General features: G+C 42.5%; 1 protein-coding gene across 3 annotated transcripts in view; it reads left to right on the forward strand.

The window, feature by feature from the left end:
* The window catches only part of NEK10 (NIMA related kinase 10), a 1,104,115-nt gene that overhangs the window by 493,374 nt on the left and 594,769 nt on the right, over window positions 1-15,972 (forward strand). For all 3 annotated transcript variants that reach the window (XR_013601712.1, XM_078663960.1, XM_078663961.1), the window contains exon 22: window positions 1,168-1,270. Coding sequence is in view for 2 of the 3 variants with exons in the window: in XM_078663960.1 (XP_078520086.1) it covers window positions 1,168-1,270 (103 nt within the window). In the remaining variant the exon portion in view is untranslated. The remainder of the gene's footprint in view (window positions 1-1,167; window positions 1,271-15,972) is intronic.

Raw genomic sequence — 15,972 nt, forward strand, 5'->3', positions numbered from 1 at the left:
AGAGCTGTTTAGAGCTGCCTACAGTGTGAACGCGTGGGAGAGTGCTTTCTTCTTCTGAGAGACATGTGAGAAGCGAGTAGGGATGCTTGAGAACTGGAGAGAGATGTAGGTGCTGCAGAGAGCTTAGGAGGTTGAAGAGTTTTGCGCATGTTCTAATGTAGAGAGCAGTTTAAGTGACAGAGAGCTGTGTACGCTGGAGTTGCGAGAGTGATGGAGAGATGCGTAGTGATGGAGAGAGCAGTGTGTCTTGAAGGGAGATGTGATTGCTAAAGAGTTCTGGGTGTGTGATGCTGAGATCTATGTGAGACCAAAGATCAGTGCAAACACAGAAGAGAGCTGTGAAACCGCTGTAGAGAGTGATGCTACAGAAGTTTGAGTTTGGCTGGGAGCTATGTTAGGTCTATATAGCTGTGTGTGATTGCTAAAGAGATGAGTGTGAGTTTTTAGGACAGTTGTATGAGTTTGGAGGAGGAATGCTTGAGGTCTACAGAAATCAGTTAGCTCTAAAATGAGTTGATTCAGTGCTGAACAGAACTGTGTGCATGATGACGAGAGCTGTGTGAGTACCAAATAGAGGTGTGTGTATGCCAATGAGTGCGTGCAAGTGTTCATGAAAGCTGTATTACCTGGGAACGTATCCTAGCGCCTCAAGGGGGAGGCTGCCCTGACCGGGGCCTATTGGAAGAGACACATTTTCAGATTCTTGAGAAATTCTAAGATAAATCTGGCAGCTCAGATGTGTAAGGAGAGGTCTATTCAGGCTTTAGGAGACAGGTAGGAAAGGCACAGCCTCTGGTCCTGGCTCTTCAGATGCAGGGGGCATGGGCGAGCAAGAGGTTGGCCAAGTGGAGGTTGATGCGGTTGGTGACACCCTTATTCTCAGTAATCAGCATCTCTTCACAGAACTGTGACAGAACATTGACTCTTCTGACAAAATACATTGTACAAACTTTACACACAAATTATTGCTACTTTATTGTAGTCACATCTGGACTATTCTTCTTTTAGCAGGTAAAATAACAACAATACTTTTAATGTCACTAGTTATGGTCTTCACATTTGAGTTCTTTGAAACAATGCACTGATATGATTTCACAGCGATGCTAAAGTAAATGTGTACCATAGACTGGCCAGATGTTGTTAATATTGTCTGTTTTTTCTACACAGTTGTGTTTAGCTCTTCGTTATTTGCACAAGGAAAAAAGAATTGTCCATAGAGACTTGACTCCAAACAATATCATGCTTGGAGAGAGGGACAAGGTGACAGTCAGTGAGTATTTTTTCTTTATTATTTCTAAAAATTGATATTGCTTACGTTACCTTCCAATGTTTCGTATGGCTTTAATTACCTACGTCTCAAAGTGCCCTGTTATTATATGTAGAATCACCAGTCCTCCTTCAGAGTAATTGATGTATCATAAAAGCCCTTTCAATTTAAAAAGGGCTTGCCTTACAGGGCTAGTTTTCCAAAGGCTCAACTAGAAGTCAGCACTAGTGTCTGAATGCTTCGCTGAGAGGGGCAGAGGTCCACACGGCAAAGAGCTTATAGGACCAGTGACATGGGTTCACATAGATGGACATGTGGAAGTGAAGGGCATGATATCGGTTGATGAACAGAAGGGGAAGTCCGGAGCAGGATGGAAGGTTGTGAGGAAATGGAAACATATAAACGGGGATGAAATGGTAGCTCATCTCCTAGCTTGTCCTCATACTAATAAGATGGAACACAATCCAGAAGGTATCTGTAATGACTTAACAGATAAACTGAAAAGGGTAGTGGATCTTGTGGCACCAGCACGAAGGATGAAGATGGTAGATAGAGTAGCTGGGGCCTCGTGGTACAATGAATACCTCAGGGAAAAAAAGAGGGCTTTACGTAAATCTGAGAGAGCATGGCGGAAGGACTATAGCCTCAACGCACGGAGTCTTTACATACAGGAGCTCGCTTCCTATAAACACGCTATTTTGGTAAGGAAAGCTGAATTCTAACAGGACAGGATTTCCAGAGCCTCGGACCCACAAAAAGAAATTTTCAAGGTCCTTATGGAACTCAGGAAAAACAAGGAGCAGAGTCCTGAGTTTAAGCAAGAAGACTGCCAAAAATTTCAGGACTACTTTTCCGCTAAGATTAAAGACCTCGAGGAGGAGCCAAGATGGCGACTGGGATGGTAGCGTAGGCCCCCGGCTCCGTGAACCTCCACATCCCGCACGGATAGCCTGCATGAGATCCTGAGCCTGCGCTACATGCCCGTGATGGTGGTTGAGAGCGGCAACCGATCGTGTGCTCCTGAGGTTTCTGACGGCGGTACCGCCGGAGAAATGTTCATTTGAAGTTTGCGGCCTGTGCAACCCTGGAACCGGGACCTCGGGTGGACAACATGGCCGGGTACTAGTTCAACAACAGCGGCCATTGGTGACTGGGTGGAGTCGAACTACCGGAGCGGTGCGAATATTGGCCTGAATTTCGCTGTGGTCACTCCTACCACTGAGCAGAGCGGATCGAGTGCATCCCCGAGGTGGCAATTCCAAGATGCTTCTGTAATTGCCTGAGCCCTCGCCAGTGAGCTGCTCGTGACTCGTCCCGATTTTCGCGGGCCACTCCCGATTTTCCGCTAGTACTGATCCAGGGTGAGGATGGTTTTACCTGTGACCGCACACTGAGCACATATTTTGCCCGCCCCCTGGAATCCTATTTGCAGTAACATGGAACTTGATGCGCTTGTGCCTGAGTCCTGGTCCCAATCTAAGGTGGAACTACCCTACGGCCATCTTGATAGGGTGGAGTCTATCATCCTGTATACTGGGTCCCAGCAAGGTTGGGAGTGCGTGGCTAAGAGGAGCATAACGGAGTGGGCGCAAGGAGCTATGCTGGCGTATGGTGATCTTCTCGCAGCCCTCGGTGCCCTTCATTCCACCCTGGATCACGGCGCCCGAGTGTTGGGGAGAAAGCTTGATGATATTGTGTCAACGTCGAAACAGTTGAGGTCGGCCTGTCCCCAGGTACACAAGGATTTGCTTCACTTCACACAGGAGGAGAGTGTCGTGGCCGCCCCTGTGAATAGGGGAAAGCTGGAAATTTTGGACTATGTGGCAACGTGTGGTCGGCTGGCTGTAGGTTTGGACTGTTCCGGAGGTTTTAGATTTGAGCAGAAGATGGTGACTTTGTCCCACGCACAGCCTCCGGCGACCCAGGCGATATTCCGGCAACGGTCGGCTGCTCTGGCTTTTTCCTCCTTCTTAGACCCTGTGCGCTTGGTGTGGAACACGTGTCCTGGGGCAGAACCGGGAAAGATGATACTCCTTGATGATGACTGTGTTGGTGTCCAGCGACGTCCAAACTACACGAGTGTGTCGCTTTTTGGTTTCTTTTGGACGTTCCTCTTCCTCGTAACATCAGACATGGCAATGGGTCGACGGGTATGCATTGGTGGATTCGCAAAGAGAGGCCAAGGATAAGGCTGATCCTTCAGGGGTTGTCATTTAATAGGCGGGCAGGCACGGGGGATGTGTGCTATCACGGCATAACTGATAGTGTAGTAGGTGAATAATGCTCCCCATTTCTCTCTGACATGCTCGATTTTTGTTGTTTACTGTTTACCTTGGGGAGGAATATATTGTGCGGGAGGGAGAAGCCGGGGGCATGTTTGAAGGCCCTCCTCCAGTTTATTAATAATATTATTATTTAGTGGATTCTTTGTCTTTTTCTTTCCCTCTCCTTTGGGGCAGTTCCTGGGCGACAGGCACGCTGTTAGTGAGGTAGGCCGTAGCCATTACAGTGGTGTAGGGTGGCGGGTGTGGGTTGTTATTTTAGTTTGTTTTGTTCTATGGTCCCTTTCTTCTTTTTCCGTCTGTCTCTGGGAGGGTTCTTTACCTCTTTAGTAGGGTTGGCTGTCTTTCTTTCCCTTTTTCCTTTTCTTATGAGGCTTCTACACTCAACTATGCCTTTAGGTTACTGGGGGGCGGGTTTTCTGAATGGTGCTCTGCTATATTGCTTGCTGTTGTATTGTTTTTGCTCTAGGTCCGCCTCGGCGACTGTATTGTTTTGACAACTGTATGGTTCATCAACTGATTCTGTTTGCTCTGCGGGGTACGTCCCCCCCTTACCACTTCTTATTTTATTATGTGGTGTGACGCCATTGCTCCTGCAGCCGTTCCTACTCTACATAACTTTAAAAAAACGAAAACCTCATATATCCTTATGCTTTGCAGTGCGCACTCACACATGACGTATCTATGATATTGCCTTTTTCGGTCGTGTTCTTGTTTCTACATCCTGATTCATTTGATACGCTTGCGGCCGGCCCCTGTGGTTGTGGGCTTGCGCATGTAATACTTTGCAAGTTTCAATAAAGGTTTAAAAAAAAAAAAAAAAAAAGATTAAAGACCTCTTATCAGAAATTGCTACTACCCCAATTTTGGATTGTCCTCTACAGGTGGTCCCGATCATTCGTCCAGTTGATAATCCCTTGGTCACTCTGCCCTTGATTACGAAGGACAGACTGTCAAATCTTGTGGGGCGGGTTAAATCTGGCTCCCAGGCCGAGCATTGTCCCCCGGAGGTCTTTAAGTTAGCCATGCCAGGTATTGAGGAAGATGTTTTGACTCTCCTCAATAATTCCCTACAAATAGGACTGGTCCCATCCTCCTTTAAGGAGGCACGGTTGATCCCCCTGCTGAAAAAAACTGGGGCGGACGTTAAGAATCTAAAGAACTTTAGGCCTATTTCTCAGTTACCATTCTTGGCCAAAGTTCTGGAGCAGCATGTCCTTACGTATCTCGCTGACCATCTGGAGAAAAATGCCTCACTCGAGCAAAACCAGGCTGGGTTCCGTGCGCATCATAGCACGGAGCTAGTGATGCTTTCTATCCTGGATGAGCTAAGGAACAGAGCTGACAAGAAAATCCCTGGGGCCCTGGTGCTACTAGACATCTCTGCGGCTTTTGACACCGTTTGTCATAGTCAATTACTGCTGCGGTTGAGGGACTTAGGCATCCAGGGCACAGCACTTGTCTGGCTCTCCTCCTTCCTCCAAGGGAGAACTCAGAGAGTTCAACTGGCAGACTTATCTTCAACCACAGTGCCGATTACCTGTGGTGTACTACAGGGCTCTGCCCTTTCCCCTCTTTTATTTAATGTTTATTTACAACCCCTGATTTCGGCTCTCAACCAGATGGACTGTCAAATTTAGAACTATGCCGACGACACCCAAATTAGCATTCAAATGGGAGATTGTCCGGGTGCACACGCAAGAATGCAGAATATCCTAAGATACACAGCTAATTGGATGTCTCTGAACTCTTTGAAAATCAATCCAGACAAGACCGAGGTGTTGCCAATCACCATCATGGGCAACCCAAGGAATGATCAGTTCTGGCCATTAGAACTAGGAGCGCCTCCAGAACCTGCAGCAGTAGTGAAAAGCCTGGGCATTTCCTTGGATGGGAGTTTGACGATGCAAAGGCAAGTCTCGGGGGTGGTGGGCACGTGTGTAGGCCTCCTTCGACAACTAAGGAAAATTTCCTCACTCTAGTCCTTTGCCACCCTAAGACGCGCTGTATCTGCCATGATCCTAGCCAGGATGGACTATGGCAACTCACTATATGCAGGGCTCCCTCAAAAACATCTGAACCGTCTGCAAATTGTTATGAACGATGCTGCAAGATTGATTTTCAATAAACCACGGAGAACGCATGCTTCTCCTCTATTGCGTGAACTCCACTGGTTGCCGGTCAAACAGAGGGTTTTGTTCAAAGGGCTTTGCATTACGCACAAAGTCCTGTATGGAAGGGCGCCAAGCTACATCAAAGCTCGTTTGGCCCCATACAAACCCGGCAGACGTTGCGTTCTTCAGATGCTATCCTTCTAACTCAACCGCGTTTCAGATTATCCACCCTGGGTGGTCGTGCTTTTTCCAACATCTTCCCAGCTGTCTGGAATAGTTTACCAACCGAACTGGGCAAAGAACCCAACTTGTTGCCTTTTCGAAAAAAATTAAAAACAGTGCTTTTCCAGCAAGCATGGGGTGTGCTGTAACTTGATGATCGGCTGTATAATTTGTTCGGTATATACCTGGTAAAGCGCTTACAGACCCCCGGGGTGATTACGCGCTATATAAATCAAATAAATAAATAAATAAAGTTGTCTTGCCCGCAACATTCTTGATTCTTTACCATTACCGCAGCAGAACATGACCCAGAGTTATAGCCCACTTGGAAAGATAAGAAATGACAGAATATGAGAGGTGTCAGTCTGGAGCTTCTGTAACAACCCCAGATGGAGAAAAGAATCACTGTAGGGCAATCATAATTTAAAAAGTGCTTTTGTTCACTTTGAACAGGCCCGAGCTGGCCTAGAGTGCAAGATCCCTGACAGGTTTCTCGCTTATGTCAGTGTTGTTGCAGTACAACAAGATCCGGGAGCTTCATTGTTCAGGGTTGATAGTTGTTCCAAAGTCAGCATATCAGGATCTCAAAGTAATTTCTCAGTAGTCATTGCTCGACAGTAGGAACATTGGTCTAATCTTGAGCTCTGAAGCTCCCTTGAATTTTCCAATTTTAGGATGATCTAAGTGTCCTCAGACTTGTTCCATGTGAAGGCGAGGGTTTTGGTGGGATCCAATAGGGGGATTTGAAAAGGAGTGGGACGGTGATTCTCCCTTGAGGTATGAGTGTGTCAGTGCTGAGAAGGTGTGATATGAATGGGAGCAGCGAGCTGATGCTTGATCTGTTGGAGAGGTAGGAGAGTATACAGTCATGGATGCTTCCATTAATCATATATTATTGTAATCTTTCTTAGAGGCAGTGGTAAAAAACGGTGTCATATGCAGCAGACAGGTCCTGTAGAAATGCAGTAGCACTATCCCTGTCTATGGTGTTATTTAGCTTCTCCCATGTGAAGAACTGAACTGATTCAGTGCTTCTCCCAGAGCAGAACCTAGTGTGCTGGTCTGTAAGTAAATCTGCACCTCTAAATGGATGCTACTCTTTTCGCTTGTTTTTATAAGGAACAGGCATCCGGCGTGGAGTTGCCTTGGTCTATTTTGCTGTTTTTGATTTATGGTTGAATATAGAAAATCTTGAGAACTGATGGGAAGGTGCATGGTGTTAGGGAGCTGTTGCTGAGGGTCATTGATTTTTCTGTTGTGCATTTAGAGCAAAATATGTTCTTGAATGTTTGTACAGGCAAGGATCCGTGATCAGCTGATGGAATTTGGAAGGCGAGAGTTGCTTTAATTAAGCAAATATATGTAGTTTGTTGGTTATGGCAGTTGATTTATTCTTGGGCTCAGGGTGCTACAGAAATCCTAGGACTTTAGTGGTGCACCTCCGGTTTCAACATTCTGTACAGACTGTGTTACGATACTTGGTATGGTGCTTGGCACATGAGCCAGCTTGAGTAGTGTATTTATTTCCCCTTGTGACGTTAGCTCAGGCTCTGTAGAACATGTTGAGATCCACAAGTTCTGGCGAGGGATTTTATCATGCACATTTGTGGATGTCTTACTTTGGCAGTGATTTCTGATTTACTCTTCTTTATTCCCTCAATCGTACAAGGCATCCTATGTTGTTGCTTAAGGTGCATAGGTGTTTTGAGATGAATGAGTTTGTCGAAAGGCTTTGGGAAGCCGTTTATATAGCTGGTTGACTTCTGTTATTTGGTTGTGTGATTAGATAACCAAGATGGTATAGAGTCATAATATCGATGTTTAGATGTCGATATGCCATAATATCGATGTTTAAATATTGATGTGACACAATATCGGCCTGCAAGAATATTGTCTACCAGAATATCGACATGCAGGTAAGAAATATTGTTTTTGTTAATATCGAAGTTAGTAATATCGTTACTCAAAATATCGCTGTTAAATTTCGAAATTTATTTTAGTGTTCTGTATTTTAGTATATGTGTTAAAAGTATAGTGTATTTTTCTAATGTATGTTTGAAAATTTTAGAAGTAATTATTTAATGTTAAGTAACTTTTGCGTATTTTAGTTCCATAGCAGGTTCTGGGTTTATAGGGGAATAGGGTGGGAAGTAATTTAATTATAAATATATATATTAATACATTTTTAGGAATTATTAATTTTTTAAGAAATTAAATATTGCGTTTTAGTTCCGTAGCGGGTTGGGGGATTATAGGGGAATAGGGTGGGAAATAATTTAATTAAAATGTATTTATTAATAATGTTAATGAATTAATATATTTTTATTTAATAATTTATATTGTTAATTGTGTTAATTAATTTGGTATTAATTAGTTATTAAGTATTAATAATGAAATGGTAAATATGTTAATTGTGTTATTTTTTAGGAGCGGGTTGTGGGTTTATCGGGGAGTAGGGTGGGAAGTAATTTAATTATAGTTAATTAATAATTCTATACATTAATATTTATGTATTTAATATTTTATGTTAATTATGTTAAATATGTTGTTATTATTTCGTTATTGATTGGATATTAATTATGAATAATGAATTGGTAAATATCTTAATTGTGTTATTTTTTAAGAGCGGGTTGTGGGTGTATAGGGGAGTAGGGTGGGAAGTAATTTAATTATAATTAATTAATTACTCATTTTTATTAATTACTATTGGTATATTTAATATTTCATATTGTTAATTGTGTAAAAAAATGATGAATTATTAATTGGTTATTGATTATTAATAATTGGTAAATATGTAAATTGTATCAATTTTTTATGAACGAGTTGTTTATTTAGAAGGGAGTAGTGTGGCAAGTAATTAAACATTAATATCATTTTTGTTTGGAAGACAAGGCTCGGCTATCAAAAAGAAGTCACGGATGGATGTCCTTGCAATCCTACGTCCAGTTGACCCCTCAGGAGTACCTAACTCAACCATTCACTGCACAAATAAAATTAAGTTTCCTAAAGTTGAGATTGGGAGTTATCAACCTGTTCGTCCATTTGCCAAAATGGAAAAGAGTCCACGGACAGGAACAATACAGACTCTGTGGGAATCACAAAGAAGACATAGTACACATCCTTTGTCTTTGCCCAAACCTGCTGAATGAAAGACGGTCCCTCCTGAGGAAAACTCTGGAACACAAACATGATTAGATCGTGTAGAGAGGCAGTCTTGGCTTGCTTTGACCCTGGGAACACTAAATTAAACTGTGCCCTAGTAAGGTTTTTGGAACAAGCAGAAAAAAAACTTGGTAAGGAGTGCCAAGCATGCGATTTCTAACCAGCACAATTACTAGCCTAGTTCCAACTGCCACCTCACTGTATAACGGACATGATCCTTAGCTCTCCCTTTTTATAAGTATGTTTTTAATACATTCTTACAATTTTCATAACGTATATGATCTTATATTCATTTTTTCATGTATTTATTGATATATCGTTCTTAAAATTCTGTAACTTGCAAAGGTTTCTTTTTTAATCATGCAATAAGGACTATGTGATGTATAATTTTTGTTTTTTTACAGATATTTATTTATTGTTATTTTATCGTTGTAATAGTATGAATTAATGTATTACTCACTGTTTTTAATTTTTTTGTTTATTGTTATTAGTTGATTAATTAGTTGTTAAGCAATTATGTTAATTGTGTCATGATTTATAATAGTGGTGGTGTTATTTATAGGGGTATTTGGTGAGAGGTAAATTAATGTTTATTATTTTGCTGGAGTGGGAATAGTAAATTATTCACCTCCGCTATACAACACTTTCCCTATTTTATAATTGTTGGAGTGGGAATAGTAATTTTATCCCCTCCACTATCCAACACTTTCCCTACTATTGCACTCTGTGGAGTGGGAATAGTAAATTTTTCCCCTCCGCTATCCAACACTTTCCCTACAGTTGCACTTGCTGGAGTGGGAATAGTACATGATTCCCTTCCGCTATCCAACACTTTCCTTACTGTTGCATTAGTTGGACTGGGAATAGTAAATAATTCCCCTACGCTATCCATCACTTTCACTACTGTAGCACTTGCTGGAAAGGGAATAGTAAATTATTCCCCTCCGCTATCCAACACTTTTCCTACAGTTGCAATTGTTGGAGTGGGAATAGAAATGTTATCCCCTCCGCTATCCAATACTTTCCCAACTGTTGCACTCCCTGGAGTTGGAATAGTAAATTATTCCCCTCTGCGATCCAAAACTTTCAATCAGTCAGGGGGTTTATAAAGCGAGCTACTCACCCGTGAGGGTCTCAAGGCACTGGGACGGGGGGGGCACAGCTCCGGTTCAGTCGAAGAGCCAGGTCTTGAGGCTCTTTCTGAAGGTGTGGAGGGTGGGGGAGCATCTGATGTTCACTGGGAGCTCGTTCCAGGCTCTGGCTGCGACGTAGGAGAAAGCTCTTCCTCCTGCTCTGGTTCTGCAGATGCGGGGGGTCTCTGCAAGGGCGAAGTCTGCGGAGTGGGGTCTCTCTTGGGTACGTGGAAGGAGACCTTCACATTGAGGTATTTGGGTCCGATGTTGTGGAGGCATTTGTAGGCGTGGGTGAGTGGTTTGTAGGTCACTCTCTTCTCAATGGGGAGACAGTGGAGGTTGCGTAGGTCTTGGGTCATGTGTTCATGCCGCGGGGTTCCGAGGATGAGTCTGGCTGCGGCATTCTGGATGGTCTGTAGCGTGAGTAGGATGGTTCAGTTGAATCCAGAGGAGAGGGCGCTGCCGTAGTCCAATCTGCTGGTTATGAGTGCGTGGGTGGCAGTTTTTCTGCATTCTGGGGGTATCCATTTAAAGGTTTTGCGGAGGATCCGCAGGCAGTTTAAGCTGGTGGAGGCGATAGAGTTGATCTGGAGGGTCTTAGTGAGGGAGGAGTCGAGGATGATGCTGAGGTTCTGTGCATGGTCTGTAGGGGTGGGCGGACTCCCTTTGGAGTGGGAATAGTAAATTATTCCCCTCTGCTATCCAACACTTTTCCTACTGTTGCCCTGTGTGGAGTGGGAATAGTAAATTATTCCCCTCCGCTATCCAACACTTTCCCTACTGTTGCACTTGCTGGAGTGGGAATAGTAAATGATTCCCCTCCGCTATCCAACACTTTCCCTACTGTTGCATTTGTTGGAGTGGGAATAGTAAATTATTCCCCTACCCTATCCAACGCTTTTACTACTGTTGCACTTGCTGGAGTGGAAATAGTAAATGTTTCCCCTCCGCTATCCAACACTTTCCCTACTGTTGGACTTGCTGGAGTTGGAATAGTAATTTTATCTCCTCCGCAATCCAACACTTTCCCTAATGTTGCACTTGCTGCAGTGGGAATAGTGAATTATACCATAGTCTATGAGTCGGTTTTTTAGTGTTCAGAATTTTGGCGCTCAACTTCTCACGGTAGAGTATTAATTTGTCCTGGTATCAATGTAGGTGCTTCTTGGCCAGAGGAGAACCTTAACCTCTGTAAAAAAGGGGGGCAGAGACCTCCCTTTTGTTCTGTTTGGGCAAAGATCCAGAGCACACTATATATATCAATAGAATGTTTTCTTGTAAGAGTATTGTTAATTAGGGATAGATCCAACCAAACGTGAATTTTTCAAAGGTTTTATTCATCAGCAGTGTTCACCACTTGGGAATCACTGTACATGTCACTCAAGCCGACACGTGTTTCATCACAGCATGTGGCTGTGAATCTTCAGGGCTGATCTTAATGATCAAGGCGCGTGGTCGGGGAACCGGTGATAATTCCAACCCGGTCCTTATCGGGTGGTTTTTAATTTTCGATATAGCGGCACCAGTCAGTCAGTCAGGTTGCCGAAACCAGTTCATTTGGTTGGGGAATTTGTTACATAGACAAATTCAGTGGAGCGGAGGCCGTGTTGAGCCTGTATTCATGCCTCGATGGGCGTCGATTCCCAAGTGGTGAACACTGCTGATGAATAAAACTTTTGAAAAATTCACGTTTGGTTGGATCTATCCCTAATTAACAATACTCTTACAAGAAAACATTCTAGTGAATTATACCCCTACGGGATCCAACACTTTCACTACTGTTGCACTTGCTGGAGTGGGAATAGTAAATGTTTCCCCTCTGCTATCCAACACTTTCCATACTGTTGCACTTGCTGGAGTGGGAATAGTGAATTATTCCCCTACGCTATCCAACACTTTCACTACTGTTGAACTTGCTGGAGTGGGAATAGTAAATGTTTCCCCTCTGCTATCCAACACTTTCCCTACTGTTGCACTTGCTGGAGTGGGAATAGTAATTTTTTCCACTCAGCTATCCAACACTTTCCCTACTATTGCACTTGTGGGAGTGGAAATAGTAAATTATTCCTCCCCGCTATCCAACAGTTTCCCTATTGTTGCACTCCTTGGAGTGGGAATAGTAATTTTATGCCCTATGCTATCCAATATTTTCCCTACTGTTTTAGTTAATGTAGTGTAAAATGTTGTTTTAAAGATTAATTTTATTTTAATATTTTATTTCATAATATATATAATTTATTTTTATATTTATCTTACTGGTTTATGTGTGTATATATATATATATATATGTGTATTTAGGATTTTTATTATGTTTGTAACGTTTTATAATTTAATAACATAATTATTTATTAATATTATTAAGTAAATCTATATATTTTTTTATATATGTATCTTTAATTCATTTTTATATTACATTTATTATTCATAATTTTTAAATGTTTTAAATACTATGGGGCCCATTAGGATCTCGAGCGGTTGCCATCCACCCGAGATCCGTCCCCGCCCGCCACCCATTTCCCCCCCACCATATTATTATGGCCGGGGGGACCGCGGCGGACGGGAAGAGCGTCCGCCGCTTTTCGCCCTGTCATCAAGTCGACCGGGCGGAAAAGAGTTTAATATGGTGGCGGTGTCTATAAGACACCACCAGCCATATTACTATGGGGGAGGAAACATGCCTTTCTGTAGCGGCATTGCCGGCACCAGAAAGGCACGCGGGAATTGCTTGCGGGGGCCCGTTGCGGGCCCCCAGGGACTCTGGGGGATGGTTGGTGTACATGGGGGGTACCTATGGTACAAAGTCCGCCCGCCATAATGACCCCCTATGTTTTTATTCATTATATATATTATTTAATTTATTTTATATTATTTTAAAGACATTTTTAAAAAACAATATTTTGAACAACGATATTTTGGTTTCGATATTTTTTACTTATCTTTGTAGAGATAGTATGTCAATATTTTGTCCTTTGATATTCTTGACACGATATTCTGGTAGGTCGATAGTGTTGTCGTCGATATTATGTCAGTGAACCCACCAAGATATTGGAGTCAAGTTTAGAGAGGTTGAGTTTATTCCAGTAAAATAGAAGGAGGTCCCCCAATGGAAAAGGATATAGGCAGGTAAACGGGGGAAACAGAACCACAAAAATCAGAACAACAACCCTGCCTTTGTGATTTACACAGGTCCCATATAGGGATCTTACTGTGTCAATGGAGCCACAATCACCAATTCAAAGCCAGATACCAGAAAATTCAATCATGTCAATTTTTATATCAATGTATTATTAATTTTAAATTGATTCACAGTTTTATAAAACAAATACTACAAAGATATATAAGTGAATATACATTCATTTTTCACATTTTTAGTAAAACCAGTTCAATGTCAAATATGCAGTATACCACATTTTGCAGTAATCGATGTGATGGCGACCATGCATTAGTTCGAGTGTGCCTGTCTGAGATTTGAAAGAATGGTTGAATGAGTGTTTATTGAGTATGAGTAAGTATGAGTATGAGAGTGAGTATGGATTGTCCGGGACTGCATATTTGACATTGAACTGGTTTTACTAAAATTTTGCAAAATGAATGTATATTCACTTATATATCTTTGTAGTATTTTTTTTATAAAACTGTGAATCAATTTAAAATGAAAAATACATTTATATAAAAATTGACATGATTGAATTTTCTGGTATCTGGCTTTGAATTGGTGATTGTGGCTCCATTGACACAGTAGGATCCCTATATGGGACCTGTGTAAATCACAAAGGCAGGGTTCTTGTTCTGATTTTTGTGAGTTTATTCCAGTGTCTGAGTGGTGAAGGTCACTGTAGAAGCAAAGGATGGGCTTGTGAGAAGCTTGATGGTGAATGAGGTGAGAAGGTAATCACCCCTGAAGGTGATTGCAAAAACTCAATGCTGGGTGAAGGGTTTACGGTTTAAAGAGGGTATGGCTTGCTGTATTAGGCCCAGTAACTAGCTGAGAGAAGTAAAGATCTTCTCTATCTTAATGGTTCTTGTCTGTGGGAGGGAAATATTCAGGTCACCCAGAAGCTGGGATGGTTTCAGGAAATAGGCATGATGCCATTCACAAAGGGATCTGAGGACCTTCAGTTGTTTGGTGGTGGTCTGTAGATCACCTAAACGTTCACATGATCAGTGCACCATGGACTAGCAGAGATGTGCACTTTATCAAAATAGTTTTCGTGGAATTTAATAATGGCTGTTTAAGGATGACAAATAATCACCTCATGCCCATCCACTTTGTAAATTTCCTTGTCTGCTTCTGGTGAAGTGGTGTTTCAAAGCCATGTTTTGGTAATGAAGATTAGGTCTGGTTTTGAATCTGATATCAAATTGAGGCTGTGTTGTCTAGACATGTCTTATTTCTTGAAATTGTATTAATCAAGCAGCTGAAATGATGGGGCATGTGAGAGGAGGAGAGAGGGCAATAAAGAATGTTCATGGGTGAGGAGATGTTAGGAAGATGGAAGCTAGAAGAGAGAGATGATGAGAGGAATGCTTGATATTTTGGTTGTCAAAATGTTTGCTACAATACTTTTTCTATGACAGTCTAGTACTACGCCTCAGTAGAGGCTGGTAACTGGAGAGTAAATGGGGGTTTAGTACCTGCGTAGAGTGATAGTGATAGAGCAGCAGACACATAAGGAATCTGGCATTAGGCCTTACTTGGCTCCACAAGAGTCAGGAAGCATGAAGAAAATGTTAAATGTTTACCTACATTTCAGAACTTTTCTATTTATTTGTTATTTTTCCCAAAATGCCATCGTATAAGAATCACAGATTATCACAGTTAGACCAGTCAGCCTTAGAGTGGTCTTCTCTCAAACTTTTTGCTTTGGACCTCCACATTTATGCTGTATCTTTTTGTTGACCTTAGGATTCTGTACACTTTACCACTGCTAACCAGTGCTAAAGTGCATGTGCTTTTTTACTAAACATGCTTGTGATTGATGTATACCTGATGGGCCTGTTTAATTGACTTGTACGTCCCTTGTAAAATGGTAACCCATGTACCCAGGGCCTGTAAGTAAAATGCTACTAGTGGGCTTGGAGCACTGATTGTGCAACCTATCTCAGACCTGCCATTGAAGGACCTGTGTGCGCAGTTCACTGCCACTTCAACTTGGCATTTGTAACCTACTTGCCAAGCGTTAAATGTCCCTTTTAGTACATATAAGTCACCCTTAATGTGGGCCCTAGGTAGCTAAGGGCAGGGTTATTTTTATGTAAAAGGTAGGTCATGCACCTTTAAGTTTTGCATGTCCTGGTAGGGACAAACCGCCTATTTCATTTTTTACTACTGGGAGACCTACCCTTCTCATAGGGTGGTATTGGGAGTTCCTTAATAGTCGTTTAAGCTATAATTCCTGATCAGATTTTCATATGTTTGGAATGGTAGTGATGAATCAAATTCCTGGTGAGGTTGGGTTTAACTTTACTATTTTAGAAATGCCACTTTTAGAAAGTGGACATTTCTCTGCACTTCGTTTCTGTGTGCCTGACAGCCAGCCTCCAGTACACGTCAGGGCCGGGCTGAATGACAGCTACATTTGTGCATTCCTTCTAGACAGCCACAACACAGGGCACTCAACTGCATCTGCGTTCATCTGCATACTGATGGGTCATCTATGGCAGGAGGGAAGAGAGGAGGGAACACTCTACTTGACTAGGTAGTGTCCTGCCTCAACACAAAGGGCTGATTTCCCCCTGCACCCGAGCTAGGGTAGCAGAAAGGACTGGCTGAATGGGAACCTACGCACTTC

The sequence above is a fragment of the Lissotriton helveticus genome, chromosome 10 (assembly GCF_964261635.1).
Source record: "Lissotriton helveticus chromosome 10, aLisHel1.1, whole genome shotgun sequence".
NCBI classification, from domain to species: Eukaryota; Metazoa; Chordata; class Amphibia; order Caudata; family Salamandridae; genus Lissotriton; species Lissotriton helveticus.